The following is a 15,090-nucleotide window of genomic DNA, read 5'->3' as shown; positions in this document are numbered from 1 at the left end:
TTAATGTTTTTCTGAGCCGGAGGCCAGACAAGATGACCTTCCTTCCACCCAGGACTTTTGGGAGGATGTGTAACAGTGCCTCCCTGCTACTTGAGCTTCTTCCTCATCTGCAAAACTCTTTTGGCCCACGGCAAGTTAACGTGGGAACTCATGAGAAAGAAGTAGTAGGGGGAGGAAGCGGGACGAATTGCTGCAGTTCAGAATAGCTAGGAAAATGTGAATATCAAATACTTCAATATGCAGCATCAAACTGGCACTTTAAATGTCACACAAACCTCAGGAATACATGTCACCAACAAATGATCCTGCTTTCTCAGCCTCACTGGCAGTGTAGACTCTATGTATTTTGGCATATACTGTATATTCGGTATAGTACACTGTATATTTAGTGGTATATACAGTACACTGTATATTTTGTTGTATATCTAGTATATTTCAGAATACAACATAAGTTATCTAGCAAATGAACTATAACTTGTGAAAATCTACACTTCTGTGCTAAAGGGAGATGATCAATGTGGGGTAATAAGTTGCCTGCAGCATACTGCAAGGCGAATAGATAGGCATTTGGCAGGCAAACTAGACTGTAGTATTACAAAAAAATACAGTAGGTCAAATTCTGCATCCTCGGAAGGTCTGACTCTTGGGTATAAAAGCAAATTGACTTGAATTTCTGTTCTGAACTACCTTGCAGTGTGCCTTAGAACATGGGTTTGCTATTAGTACTGTTGCTTTAATATTACTATACAATAAAGCATTGGTTTTAGTCCTTCCCATATTAAGAGTAAGTGTAGACTGCCATGTTGGATAATTGTAATTTCACTGTATTGTGATCTATAACATAACTGGATAACAGAAATGCATCGAAGCTAATAGAAGGTAAAAGTTTGCCAACAGTTGTTTATTTCAAGTCTAGCTGTGAGACCTCCACCTGGTGTGCAGTAATGAGATACCAGAGCACTGCATTTTTAATATACTGTTACGCTGTTTCAGAATGGTATTTTGACTTGCCTCAGCTTGTGCAGTCAGTCTCAAGTACAGCTCTCCCAAGGAACCAATTATGAAAATACCTACATGTCGTTTCTTTGTGCCTTTTTAACAACTGTTGTAAAATAAAGACAAATTTATGAAGATTGAGCTGTGCTTGCTCAGAGTATTTTGCTTCCTACATACTGACCCACAGCAAAACATCTGGACTCTGTGCTTGCTGTTCAGTGTGGATCAGATGAACCCACGACCCTGTTATGTGTACAATGAATCTAGGAGCAACACTGAGCTACTGGTTAGTAAATAGGCAGTTGTTGAGCTCAGACTATTCTAACTGCAGTATGAAAATATAATAGGCCAAACTGGTTAGTTTTCACAGGTTTTTGCAGCTTATAGCTGGTTTTTATGTAGGCAAAGCTTCCTCTGTCTTTGAGCTCAATCTGACTGATCTCAGAGGACATCAAATTGTAGGAAAGTCTGTCATTAAAGATGCTTCATTGGCTTCCAAAAACAGTTGACTAAGGAACTGAAGTTGGAACAGAGCCAACCTGCGTATGCTGTCAATCATTTATACTCCTCATAGCAAGTGTTAACAGAGGTGGTTGTTTCTGCATAGTATGCTTGGTCTATCACAAATGCAAGAAAAGCTTTCGAAGAGGAGCTGCTCTCCTATTTTTTCTCCTTTTTTTGCCTTTTTTTCTTTTTTGCTAAACAGTTGTCTCAAGTACAAGAACCACAGCCTGTCTGCCTCTCAGAATATTCTTGAGGCAGTAGGGATGCCATATATTGTGTCCTGAAGTAACTAAACACTGTATTTGCAAGCTGCTCTCTGCTAGAGTAGCCTGGCTTTAGTGCCAGTTTTGTGAAGGGCTGATGGGTGGATCACAACAGCTCACTTTGGCAGAACAGTAAGCTGAATTCTGTCTACTTTTAATGACTGTAATGTTGATTTTGACTGCTTTCTAACTACTTTGATTTTGACTGCTTTCTAACTACTTTGGTCTAGAAAATACTTGCAACTAAGCAGAATTATCTTGAGATTCTCTTTGGTATCTGAGTATGTTCTGCTAATAGCTCATTGATTTAAATAAGCTTCACCGATGCCTGTTTACTGTACTTATATGTGCGCACTGGGGTTCATTGGGGCTCACTCTTCCCATGTACGCTTTTACTTGGTGGAAGTCTTGAATCTGTGTGCTGTTAGGCCCAGGAACTTCCATTGAAAATTTTCAGTGTTCTTGAGGGATGTTAGCTGTTCATTAACTTCAAAGAAGTCTACCTGCTTCTGGTCTTACTCTCACATTGCTAAGCCAAATGCAAGAGAGAACTAGTCTAGTGGTGAATTGAACTTCTAAAGAAGTGGTTCTTGGCTTTACCCTGGGGTAGTGAAAGGTAGGAGACCTTCTTGTCAACCCTTACAGGCCACTACTTGGTTCTCTCTGTTACAGTTTAAGAAAAGAACCAGCTGTATAATACAGAAGTGGTAAATACTGCCAGCATTTGAACATCTTGCTGATTAGATATTAAGGAACTTATCAAATATATGAAACTGACGTACTGGTTCTGTTTTGAATAGAACTATTAAACAGAATGAGCTTTGTCATGTAACAATAACTTCTTGAATGTTGGAAAATTAAGTGCAGAAATTATGTTTAACCTAGACATGTCACTTAGAGAATGAACATATGGCTAATGAACATCTTCAGTCTGGCAGTTCTACTAATTGGTCTGTTTCTTTATTCTGCTGTCATTTTAATGGACAATCACTAGACCTCTTGGGAGAGGGTGAGTAATATTTTTGATTTCTAAGACTTTTGGATGTTAAGACTCCTTATTAAAAGCTCCACTTCCTGGAGTTGAGTGATTGTGGTCTCTCTCCCTCTTCCCCTTACTTTTCCTGTTTGATCTTCATTATGTGGTTGCATATAGATAATCTGGCTGCACTTTCCGGTGTTACCTCTGAGCCACAGATTTCAGATCCATTTGCCCCAGAGCCTAGTGCAACTACTGCTGCAACTACTGATACTACAACTACTTCAGCTGCTGCCGCTACAGCTACAACTATTACTGCTGCCACTGCTGAAGTGGATCTCTTTGGAGGTTAGTTTGGTTGCTCTAGTGCTCTATGCCAGCTCATAAGGTGGATGAAGCAATATTGAGTTCAGCTGTTGTAACAAGGCCTCTAATTTAACTATACCAGAAGTGCCTGTGTGTTGGATGCTAGATGGAACAGGAAATGTAAACTGTCCAGCTACCTCTTTGTTTGCTGTGATTTTAGCTAATATGCTCCTCTGCGTACATATGGAAATGGAAAATTGTATACACTTAAGACTGAATTACCTTACTGTTGAACAGCTAAGAACATTAGTTTTCAGGTCCACAGTGGGGTAAGCAGATATTCTTTCCACATTATTCAGTAACTATGCACTGTATTAAGTTTCTGGGAAAAGCAGTTGTGCTTTCATAGTTATTGCATTGGAGAGGATGGACGTGGCAGCTTCCTGCCCCTTCATTACATGTCACGCTTGAGCTGTGTTGTGTTTCTTTTGGATCTTTCCTGTAAATATAGCATTGAGCTAGCTGAAATTACTATATTTCAGCATTCTTGAGTCTGGTTTTATTTCACATGGCATTAACAGTAAATTAAAGTGGCAATGGACTTGTACTAAATGCCAACTATACAACTTAACGTCTAAGAAACATGTTCTTATAGTTTAGTTATGCTCTTTCAGTTTGTAATGTTAGCAGCTAACCACTTGAGAGAGAATAAAGTCCTCCCTGTATGTTGTCAGCTTTCTTGTCACTGTCATGGAGCAGGAGGCTTCTCAACAGCATGTCAGAAATTATAATTTTTCAACACTATACCAGCCCAGGTTAAGGGAGAAATGTTCTGATTTACAAACTACTAACATGTTCGAGATCACCTGACCACTCTGTTTTTCTAGTTGTCTCCTCCTCTGATGCATACTTCCAGCATGACAGTGGGTGTCAGGAATTAGTAATAATTTACTTGCTATCAAAACTGAACTCCAGTATATTCTCTGTGGGGGTGTGTTTATCACTTCTGGTGAAAGGAGTGCTGGAGAGGTCTCATACATAAACAGTTTGACTACAAAGGTGTTTCCTAAAGACTGAAAGTTCTGAGTTAGAAGTTTTGTTTAGGACTGACTTCAAGCCTCCAAGATATCCCCAATAAAACTTCTGAGAACCTGTAAGAAAGGAGTACAACTGCTACCTGCTACTTAACCCCTCCATTTACAACAACAGATAATAGTCCAAGTGCTACAGGATCAGGCAGTTCAGAAGCAATTTTAAAATAGCTGTGGGCAGCAGTTCTGAACACCACTAGGAGCAAGAGAGTGATGCTGGTTTCTCTCAGAAGCCTGTTGCAGAAGCCAAGGCCTGTGCTCGTTAACACCCCTGCAGATGCATAGCGTGTGAAACTTCTGGTGTGTAGACAATGGGTTCGAGCCAGTCTTGGAATCAGCACTTTCAAATTGCATTATTAATTTAGCATAGTTGTATGACTTTTTAAAAAATTAAATGATAGTTAAATGGCTAGACATCACTGTAAACTTGCAACCAGATTAGAAAAACATCTACCCTTGCCTATTCTTCCAGTACTAGAGCAGCAAGACGTACCCTTCTTTTTTTCTACCTTTTCCAATACTCTGTGCCTGGAAAAATAGCTGCTACCAAATCATGTATCTACTTCCATGTTTATAAAGTGGCAAAGAGCTGGATGCTTTTAGTTTCTAGAGATTTAACTGGTCATTAGATTACTTAGTGGCACATGTTAAAAAGTGGAGTTGCCTTCATCCTCCAATGTGGAAAGAATTTTACTTTTGCAGTATCCAGACTTCCATGACTTGATCTCTTCTTTTAAAGAGAATGTATTTTGTGGCTCAAATACTATAAGTCTCTAGTGGATTGTATATTAGATGAATACTGACTCTTTCCTAGAACGCTTCAGGAAGAAGCAAGGTTTTATTATTTACAATAGCATAAAATTTCTGGATTTGAAACCCTCTAATTCTCAAGAATAAAAATCTCTAAACTCACTCAGCAGTGAAGGTACTTTTGCAGTGCCTTCAAGGCACCCACAGGCCCAAACCTTTTAAGATCCTGGAGTGCATATTGACCTTCCTTCTCTCTACTTATGGGGCTTTTTTGTTTCTTTTTTGGTGGTGGGTTTTTTTTTTCCCTGAAGTGATGGAATCCTTCCATGTCATGATTCCATATCAAATCACATACCAAGTGATCTGCTGTAAGTGATGTCCCATACTAACATTCCTTGTTACTTTAAGACTACGTACAGTGCAAGAAGCAGTAGTTTTTGGGCAGGTACTGTTGCTCTCTAGCTTTTGTGGTGCTAGGCATGCTGACGCTTAATAAGTAGGTATTTGACCTTTCAGGTCTGCTAGAGATAGAGTCTTCAGGGTCACCTTAACTTTTTGCAGCTTGCCAGTTCTTAGTTGCTTTACACAGTTCCTTGCGGTGAGGTGTGGTAGGGGAAGGTACAGGAGCAGTGATCTCAGGAGAAGGAATGCAGAGTCTGCAGGGAGTGGCTGGGTAGGGAAAGGAAGCTGAAAACTGCAGGAAAAAGGCAGCCAAGTTGATGGAAGAAGTAGGAGAGGAGACTTTGCAGGAATGTCCATTGACTGTTACTCTTGCACTATATCGCTGGTACTCGAGCTGGTAGGATCCTGCATGCCGTCTATGACTGGGCTTTGTCTTTAAGAGGAAAAGACATAAAGCTCTGCATTATGTCTTTGCTCTAACATGGTCTTGGAAAGCAGATGAGAAAGGCAGGATCAATCCAGCGTAGCTTTTTTAAAGAATTCCATCTGAGTAATGGGAAAGCTTTCAGTTACATGGGCCAACTTGAAGAATTCCTTATCTTGTTTCTAAGAGAAACAGAAGAGGCTGTTTTCAAAGTGCAGCTGGAATCTTTCCTGAGAGGGAGAAATCTAAAGGTAGAAGAAAGGTGAAATATCTTGAAATGCCATGTATCTCAATAATAGAATTTGGACACGGTGTTTCAGGATGCTAGTGATGTGCTCTTGAGTTATATTCTGTTGTGTGATTACACTGTAAGCGGTGCAAGTAACAAGTCGTGGCAGACACTGTGCAAATGTCAGTTATTAGGCATTCAGATGACATAAATCGTAAGCGGGCAGGAGAACTATGGTTTTCCCTTCAAAGAAACTAAAGGCAAAGTGATCAAGACTTCCTGGCACTTGAGGGCTAATGAATGTCCCTTATGCTGGAACATACTGGTATAGCAAACTAGTGCTTAGTTTAAAAAACAAACAACAACAAAAAATTCCATAATTCTTACGATTCTGTCCTAGCACTGAACCTAGTAGAATATTTCTTGTTAGCTCAGGTCAGGTTCTCCATGTCAAAAAGTAATGAAGGATGACTGAAGAGGAAAAAAACTGTGGAAACAGAAGAAAATTCTTTTCACCTGTACACTTCAGTTCTATGATCTTTCCTATACTTGTGACTTTCCGTAGGGCTGTTTCACATGTTGTATAATACACTAAATGATTATAAGTCAGTGGTATCATCATGTGTGAGTAACTTTTGTCATGTATTGATGCCATGGCATCACATAAAGCCTGAATTTATGAAATTAAACAGGTCACTCTTCAGGAACACTTATTTTGCTGCAGACAAGATGTATTGAAGCACTACTTCAGTATTTCAGAACTTAAAAATGCCCTTGTTTGCACATCATTGCAATAAGAACTATTTTATTTAACAATGTAAGTGTTACACAGTACATAATACATATCTATCACTATTAATAGAAGTTCCATGCGGTGTGAACTTGCAAAGGCTTCAGCAACATCTCTAAGTTTCCAGGCTGTCTATAAACCCAAGTGAGGATCATGTACTACTTGATTCCAGGAGTCAAGAGCTAGATTCACTTTTGAAGCAGAAGATGCACAAATGTAAGGAAGAGGCATAAACTGAGTAAATATAGTAACTGCCTTAAAGGGAGAAGATTTCTTGCAGTACTGGGTATGCAAATGTAGGGCTCCTATGCCAATATGGAGAAACAAAAAAGAAAATAAACAGTCCAATTTTAATTTTTTTTTTACTAATAAAATATGCAGTACTTAATTGTATCCATTTCTGCATGTAGTGCTAGATTTTAGCAGAGGGCATCTGTGCAGGTGCAGCAGAGCCTTTTGAAAGGTTTCAAAGAACTTGATAAGCATTAACTTAAAAAAAAAAAAAAAAAGAAACACCGCCCCCCCCCCAAAAAAAAAAACCCCAGGGAAAAAAAACAAACAAAACCACCCTTGGTTTGAACTGTGGGTTGTAGGGTCACCTGTTCCAGTTGGTCTGCCTCTACGCACATACAGGTTTCTTGAACTTCTTAGAGTAACTAGTATTTAAAGTTTTCAATATGGCATTTTTCCTTTAGATTCCATTATTAACTTAGGTGTTTATCTCACCTACCATTTAACCTAAGTATGATGATAAGGAAAATGATAATGCTTAGCTAGAACCTTATTCAGAAGTGGCAATAAATAACAAAGCTGGTGTCAAGCTAGCTGTTCCCTTCCATCTGTGGGCTGGAATTTGTGCCCACCTGAATTTCTGTGGGCACATGTCGCATGTGGAACTTCAATATTCTACATCTGGACAGGAATAAGTGTTACTCTAAGGCTGAAGTGGTACCAACATCAAACTTGTGACTAACTCTATGCATTCTGAAATCCCACTTTATATGAAATCTGGAGTCTATCCTTTCATGCTGGAAAGTAATTATAAGTAGTGTTGACTGACCACTGTGCTGTTGGCCTACAAGCTTTTGTGGATAGAAATGTTCTTTTGAAAGTGCCCAGGGTGACTCTCCATCTGAAAGCTGGCCCTGTAGAGCAAAACCCAACACACGTGACCGTACACATAGCATATTCTCAAGTAGCACAATTCAAAACTCTTCAGTCCAGTTCTGTGTTGAATTTCTTCTATCCGGTGTATGCCAGTGTCTGGTATACATACAATACCATAATGTTTGACTAATTATGATTTTTTTACTTGGACAACTGCCATTCAGTTTTGTTGTTGTACCCTATTATGTGAAAAATAGAATTATATTTGAAATGGCTTATTAGCAGGCCTTTTTTTGCTACTAACTCATTTTAATTCTATTGTACAAGACTAATTGGCTTTCATCTCTTCTGTTGAAGTTTCAATGCATGTTCTTTTGAGCTTTTTAGATTAACTGGCACAAACTTGTTTTTAAAATGGTTGTTTTCATTTTACAAATGACACTCAAGTTAAAGCATGTTAAACTTTTTCTGTGCTAGTTTGACAGTCCAATTGCAGTATGCCACAACAGAATTTTTTTTAACTTGCTAAGTTTGTAGCAGTAGAAGAATGGCCTTTATGAACATCTTGAAGTATTTAATCTTAATTGCACAGTCTTTTTGTGAAGAAAATGCTTGCCTATGAGGATAGTCCAAATGGCACTGTCCATTAGGACTACTTCATGGAATTAAGAGCTACAGATGGTGGTTTAAGCCTAGGACTAAAGCTGTAAAAGTTCAGAGCTTGAAATTTAAACATACCACTTAGCAAGTGGCAAACAAAAAAACAGTCAAAGAAAACTCATGAGCAAGTCATTCCAAAAGCCCAAAACAGTTGTTTTCCCTGACTGGACTGGTTGGCCTTAGGAGGAGACACACACTATGGCTGGCCACTAGTTAAGATGAACATTCATGATCTGTCAGAAGCAAGCTGAGTAAATATAACCTATGCATCAGGTTATGGCTTCAGAAAGATCCAATTGGAATACTGTTAAGAAACAAGTAAGTTCAATTTCTCAGATGTTGCATGACTTACTTGGCTCAAAAGCTAGAAGTGGTAGATGCAGATCTCTGCCAATGTAATTGGATTGTTATTCATAACAGTGCTTAAATTTGCAAAGCACTATGTAGGTAAATTCACAGTTGCAGATTAATGACATGTATTATGGGCTTTGGGCATGCAATTTTTTAATATCTTTATTAACACCAACTTACTGCCATACCTTTGCTCTTTCTTCATTAGTTAATTTTGGGTAGTACATGAGCATGCTGCTCTGAACCCTTATACAATGAGAATAATGCCTTCTTTTACACTCAGTGTATTTCCTGCGGGCAACCTGAGAAGCTCCATCTTCAAGCCCTGTCTAGAACCTACTCGTGTGGGGTTGGGGGAGACAAAGCATTTTGCGCTGCATGACTTGTCTTGCTGTCAGAGTAACAACATTCATGTTGTATAAGGGGATCTACCTGTGCAATTTAACTTGGTTCTTTTACTATATTTTTCTTCTCTTTATCCTTTTTCCTTTTAATTTCTGTTCTTAAACTGCACCCAAGATGCCTTTGCAGCTTCTCCTGGGGAAGCCCCTGCAGCAGCTGAAGGGGCAGCAGCACCAGCTACCCCAACCCCTGTAGCAGCAGCTCTTGATGCATGTTCAGGAAATGGTGGGTTTTATGTCATTAGATAGTCTCTTGTTTTGCTGTTTTTTTTGTTTAAACTACATGGCAGTGTGTTTTTCTGAAATTTTCATAGTGTTTGCGATTGGTCAAAACAAACCTTAGACTGAAGAGCATGCTTAACAAAACTGCCTGTTTCTGAGTCTCAGTAACTTGATGCTTATTCAGTAGTGATAATAAATGATTCTGGCAGTGCTGAGTTTTGTAAGCAGTAACCTCTTAAACTGGATATTCTTTCATCATATTTCCTGTCTTTTTTGGCCTTGTCAAACAGCCTTTGAGAGTTCTGCTGTTTAACTAGACTGCTCAGCCTTTCAGATGGTCTTTATTTTGGAAAAACATAAGTAACATGTCTGGATAAGTAGGCTAGATGTTAGAGCGACCTCCTCTGTGTGCGTGCGTGTATTTGCAGTATGTGCATTGCCTGTAGTTGCTTTGTTCTTGATCTCCTCCCTCACTGATCCTAAGTATGCATACACATATATTTCCCCTCTCCTTTTTACAAGACCCCTTTGCCCCATCCGAAGGTAGTGCAGAGGCTGCTCCCGAGCTGGACCTCTTTGCTATGAAGCCAACAGAGACTGCTGTTCCTGTAGTTACCCCTACAACTAGTGCAGCCACTCCAGTTCCTGCAACAACTCCTTCTCCAGCTGCTGCTGTTGCTGCCGCTGCTACTGCTACTACGGCTACTGCCACTACCACTACTGCCACCACTTCTGCTACCGCCACCACCTCCGCTCCTCCTGCTCTAGATATCTTTGGTGGTAATTTTGTTTTTAACTCTTGGATTCTGGTGGATTGATCTGTCAGGAGTACAGAACAAACAAGTCGTTGTTTCATGCATGCTGCGTGCTAGGCTTTCAAGCCAGAGAGCCTATTAACTCTAAATAGATGTGCAAAACTTGAAAGTTCTGCTTTCAGTCCTGCCTTTCAAAAATGAGTTAAAGACGTGTTATGTTCTTGGCCTTAGATTTATTTGAGTCTGTTCCTGATGTACCTGCAGCACCTAAACCAGATGCTACTCCTAGCATAGATCTCTTTGGTACAGGTAAAGAGAGAATTCTTCCCATACGCTGCTGCTTTGATGCTGTGTAATGGTGTAAACTGACTTGAATGATACTTACTTGGTTTTTCTTTCATTTCTGGAAGATGCTTTTTCATCTCCACCGCATGGAGCTTCTCCTGTGCCTGAGAGTTCTCTCACTGCTGATCTCTTATCTGGTAAGTGCTTGTCTTCACAGGCCGTCCTACAGACTTATGTGTGGTTGGTTTTTTTTCTCAAGAGTAAAAAAAATAAGACTTACTGCCAATTTACGTCTTTAAGCTGAAATACTGTTGTGGGTTTGTTGACGCTTTGGTCACAAGATTAGCAGCTGCTGAAGATGCAAACCATGAAGTGGCTGACACTGAAGTTGAGTAAGTAATGTGGTTGTTGAGAGAGTAAATCCTCCTCTAAGCATAAGAAAATTCTTAATAAACAATGCTTTCTTTAAAGTACTGTGGTTTTCAGTTGCTGTGTGAGAAATGTAACACTTTCTGTTTGCAGTTCTGAAGGCTGTTACCTGAATTTACCGATCCTGTGGTTCTAACTGGTGGAGCCCATGTGGCTTTGAAATATTTAGCTATCATTGTTGTCTTGCTGATACTAAATATTATTTATCCTATGCTTACTGCAGTGGATGCATTTGCAGCCCCCTCTCCTCTACCCACTGCCTCTCCAGCAAAGGTGGATTCTTCAGGTGTGATTGACCTATTTGGTGGTGGGTATTTTTCTTTCCTCACCACTTCAGAGTTGAATCACTTCATTTTAATTACCTTTGCGCTTTGCTAAAGCTGCCGTTTCCCCTTCTCACAGCTTTTCTATGTAGCATCACAGCTAATACTAGCATGTCCAATTCTTTTTATTGCACAATAATGAACTGCAAATAAGCTGTCAGTGTGGTCATTCTGTTGTCATGACACTTGCCATTCTGTCTCCAGTCAATGCATGTATGGCGCTTCCTCAGAAGTCCAATGAAAGTCTGTTGTGTTCTTTTTTTCTTCTTTGCAACTCTATAGTCATGTTGTTTTCTCTCAGTTCCGTTTCTCAAAGCAGCTGAAGTTTTGAGGGTGACTTGTCTCAAACTGGGTATCTGTATCACGGGATCTTTGTTGGGTTTGAGAAGGTGGAAATTAGGATGGGCACAACCAATTCCAGGAGTGTTGTAGAACAGGAATGTGGCTTAGAAGTAGTGAATTTTCAAACATTAGTGAAATATTCCTCTAAAAAGACTTAATGTGAGTCAGTAGGCTCTGGCTGGAATTACTCCAATCTCTCATCTGATGCATTCATCTCCAAAGGGCTTAACCCTCTGGTCTAGAATGCTGTGGTTTGTATGGGTTTTCTGAGAAGAGGCCCAACTAAAAGAAAAGAGGTTTATTTCAAGTGCTGGTTTGTTTTACCTCCTTTTTTCCACCTGAGCTTTGCGTCCATGGCACTGCTCTGCAATAAAGATGGCCAAGCCCTTTCCTTTTCTTCTTCTGATGAAGTGGTTATCCATTTGTCATCTTTTGTTTATGATAAGTGATGAATTGATGCATTTAATGCTGAACTTTTTACCTTTTCTTGATGCTTTCTGGAATTCCCTTTAGATGCTTTTGGAAGTAGTGCTTCTGAACCCCAGCCCGCAACCCAGGCTGCTTCTAGTTCCTCAGCTTCTGCAGACCTACTTGCTGGTAATAAAGAACTTCTAAAAACTTGTTATTTTAAGGCAAAAGTAAGAAATGGTCTTTGAAATCCTTAATGTTCCTTGGGTGTAAGTGGACTTTTGCAGTGGAATGAAATTCTTTTTCACAAGATTTCTTAGTACTTTAGATGTCTTAAATTAAAACTGCAGTGATTTATAATGGAGGTGCTATACTGAAGTACAAGTTCACTTCCTAGATTATCTTCTTCCCATGCTCTTTGTTTTCCTACCTCCTACACAGGCCGTATTTTTCTGTACTGGTCACTGAATAGGAGTGTATACATAAAAGTTTCTTTGGCTGACTGTAGCAGTCCTTAAGCAGTATTGCAGGCTACGCTACTTGTTCCTTACTACTAATTCATCTTCGTTTCTTAGTTGATTTAATTGAAGCAGGTTACACGCTTAAGTGTTAGGATCTTGAATGAATGACTTGGTAGCAGTCTTGCATTTAGCCAAGGAGAGTGGGGTGATGTGAGAGCGCTTTTCTGAGCACAAGGGCATAGAAGTGATAGAGACCCTCTCCTTATACCGGGTGAGATGAGGTCTCTGCTAGCGCTGAATGTGGCATCACCGTCACAAGTATTTCAAAGGTTGAATAACTGTTGTAGTCTGCATCCTACAGATAAGCAGCTTCAGCTGAATTCTGTTTGTACCACTCTCCAAAGTTTGTGCTATACCATGTATTTTAGTGGCTATAGTGATTGTGCCAAACAGTCGTGACTCCATCCCATCCCAGTTTGAAGTTTGTAGAGAACTAGATCCCAGCATGTCTTCCTCAGGTTTAGAGGAAACTAATGCACTTCTGGCTTGAGGAAGACTTGGCTTAGTTTCCCCCGTGTTTCTGAAAGGTGAATTTATCAGTAGAATTGGTTGGTAGATTTTCCTTCATGAACTTCAAAGATGATTGTTAGCTTCATGTTGTACCTCTGCGGCTTTAATTCTGAGCTGGAGTGATAGTCTGCCCTTAATGCAACTGCTAACCACTCTAGGTATGGTGGGCCCTGACATCAGTTGCTGCCTGTATATCTGCAGGTCTCTCATGCCAGCTTACACTATATCAGAAGTCCAACCCTGTGTATGTTTTGCCTTTATATGCTCATGAGAGATGCTCCGTTGTATGAGAAATATATAACATAAGTGAGATACCTCCGTATGTAATCTGCTCTAAGTGCGGTGAGTTAATACAGGTGGGTGCTTGCATGCTGAAGCCATCTCAGAAGAGGACACTTTTGCTAGTACCTGCTCTAAGTGTGGGCATCGCCTAGTTGTGCTGCAGGAAGGTGGAAGTAGTCTAGACAATAATAACATGTAGGTCCATTCTGAATCAGTTCTAGTGTTGGCAAGGCAGCTACTTAAAGTGGGACATAATGCATAAATGCATGCTAAAGCTTTAGTACAGGCTGCTTCAGGATTTTAAGGTAGAAGACCACCTTTTGTTTTAATATTGCTTTAATAAGTCTTTGTATTAGTTAGCCTATGGATAGCTTAAGGCTGGAGATCAGGCTTTAACTAGTAGGTTCTGAAACATACCAGTCATTTGCAGTTGTGTGCGTTATCGGGGGACTGGGTGCAAAGATGTTGGGAAGAAGCTAATCCTGTTTATGCAAACATTACAATACAAAATATTTTATGTCCTTATCTGTAACTAAACTTAATTCTAGTAGGAATTATGCTCCAGATGGCTTAAACTTCAGCAGTATGCTCTCTGAATCTGATGAGTCACATTAAATCAAACCCTAAATTATAAAAGTGGTGTCATAAGTCTAAACACTCAAGCAGACCTGAAGCAGTTGGGGTGAACAGGTGATTTTAAATTTTTTTTATTTTGTTTTTGGTTATATATATTCAAAAGGGCTCCAAGTAGATTTGAATCTCTGTTTGGCAGATAGAGAGAGTCTGTAAACATCACAGCATATTGCCAAGCATTTGTTCACTCTAGATAATGGCAGATGTATAGCCTGCAGTGTAATCCAGTTTTAAATTTAAGATTGTCCAGATTTCATATGGTGGCTGAAGGCTTGTCCTTCATGGTTTATGGTTGTACTAAGTGTTTATATGCATAATGTTACGAGTATACTTACTATGCATTACTGTCTTAAGTGTTCTGCTGTCAAATAAGTTGCTAGTCTCTTCTTGTCTCACTTAAGAAATGTCGTGGAATTTTTTTCATACTCTTCTAAGCCTCTCTCCACACAAGACTAGAATTATGCTGATAAATACGATAGTCTAGCCATTTTCCTTTCTAGATCTTTCTATGCAATTAAACTGTTCGCATATGTATCCAAGTATGTACTCTAATAGCATGTTCTTATAAGAAATCTTACTTGAATGTGTAAGTAAAAGCAACCTTAATGTCGGGTGGCTGGGGATGTCCAGACAACACATCTCAGTAACTTGATTGCTGCTGTTTCTGCAGACTGACTCTGGGTCTTGTGCAAGCCCTAGATAACTAGTAACTTAATCTGTTAAAGCATTTTTATGGCTTCCCTGCCTGATGTTGCTGTTAAATTGCACAAGAGGCTAAAAGCTATGGGATGAAGACCAGTCATCATGCAAACCTCACCTGAAGCTGAGGAGAACTCTCTTCTGTAGTTGCAGAAACAGACACTTTGTGGGGCTTTGCAAAAACTTACATAACTTTCTAAACAGAATCTTATAAATGGATATTGTGTCATGCCCTGCTGCCAAGCTCCTTGTTCTCACTCAGGAAATGGAAAGGATCTAACTGAGCACAGGGTCTTTAGCTGGCTCCACTGCTTCAGGAATTGCTGCAGTCAGCTGCCTTTGTCATCCCTGTATCTTGTCAACCTGCTTCTGATCTGATTCTTTGGAGATTAGTACTTGTTTGCAGATAGTTGAATGCATGGAGCTTTGCT

General features: G+C 39.7%; 1 protein-coding gene across 3 annotated transcripts in view; it reads left to right on the top strand.

Annotated features, from left to right (window-relative positions):
- The window catches only part of SNAP91 (synaptosome associated protein 91), a 71,765-nt gene that overhangs the window by 40,861 nt on the left and 15,814 nt on the right, over positions 1–15,090 (top strand). For all 3 annotated transcript variants that reach the window (XR_012041384.1, XM_072855386.1, XM_072855388.1), the window contains exons 15-21: positions 2,758–2,772; positions 2,917–3,087; positions 9,995–10,252; positions 10,459–10,536; positions 10,638–10,709; positions 11,165–11,248; positions 12,120–12,203. Coding sequence is in view for 2 of the 3 variants with exons in the window: in XM_072855386.1 (XP_072711487.1) it covers positions 2,758–2,772; positions 2,917–3,087; positions 9,995–10,252; positions 10,459–10,536; positions 10,638–10,709; positions 11,165–11,248; positions 12,120–12,203 (762 nt within the window). In the remaining variant the exon portion in view is untranslated. The remainder of the gene's footprint in view (positions 1–2,757; positions 2,773–2,916; positions 3,088–9,994; positions 10,253–10,458; positions 10,537–10,637; positions 10,710–11,164; positions 11,249–12,119; positions 12,204–15,090) is intronic.

Source organism: Ciconia boyciana, chromosome 3 (genome assembly GCF_034638445.1).
Source record: "Ciconia boyciana chromosome 3, ASM3463844v1, whole genome shotgun sequence".
In the NCBI taxonomy this organism is placed as follows: domain Eukaryota; kingdom Metazoa; phylum Chordata; class Aves; order Ciconiiformes; family Ciconiidae; genus Ciconia; species Ciconia boyciana.
The sequence above is the reverse complement of the archived record's forward strand: the minus strand, read 5'-3'. Positions and strand labels throughout refer to the sequence as shown.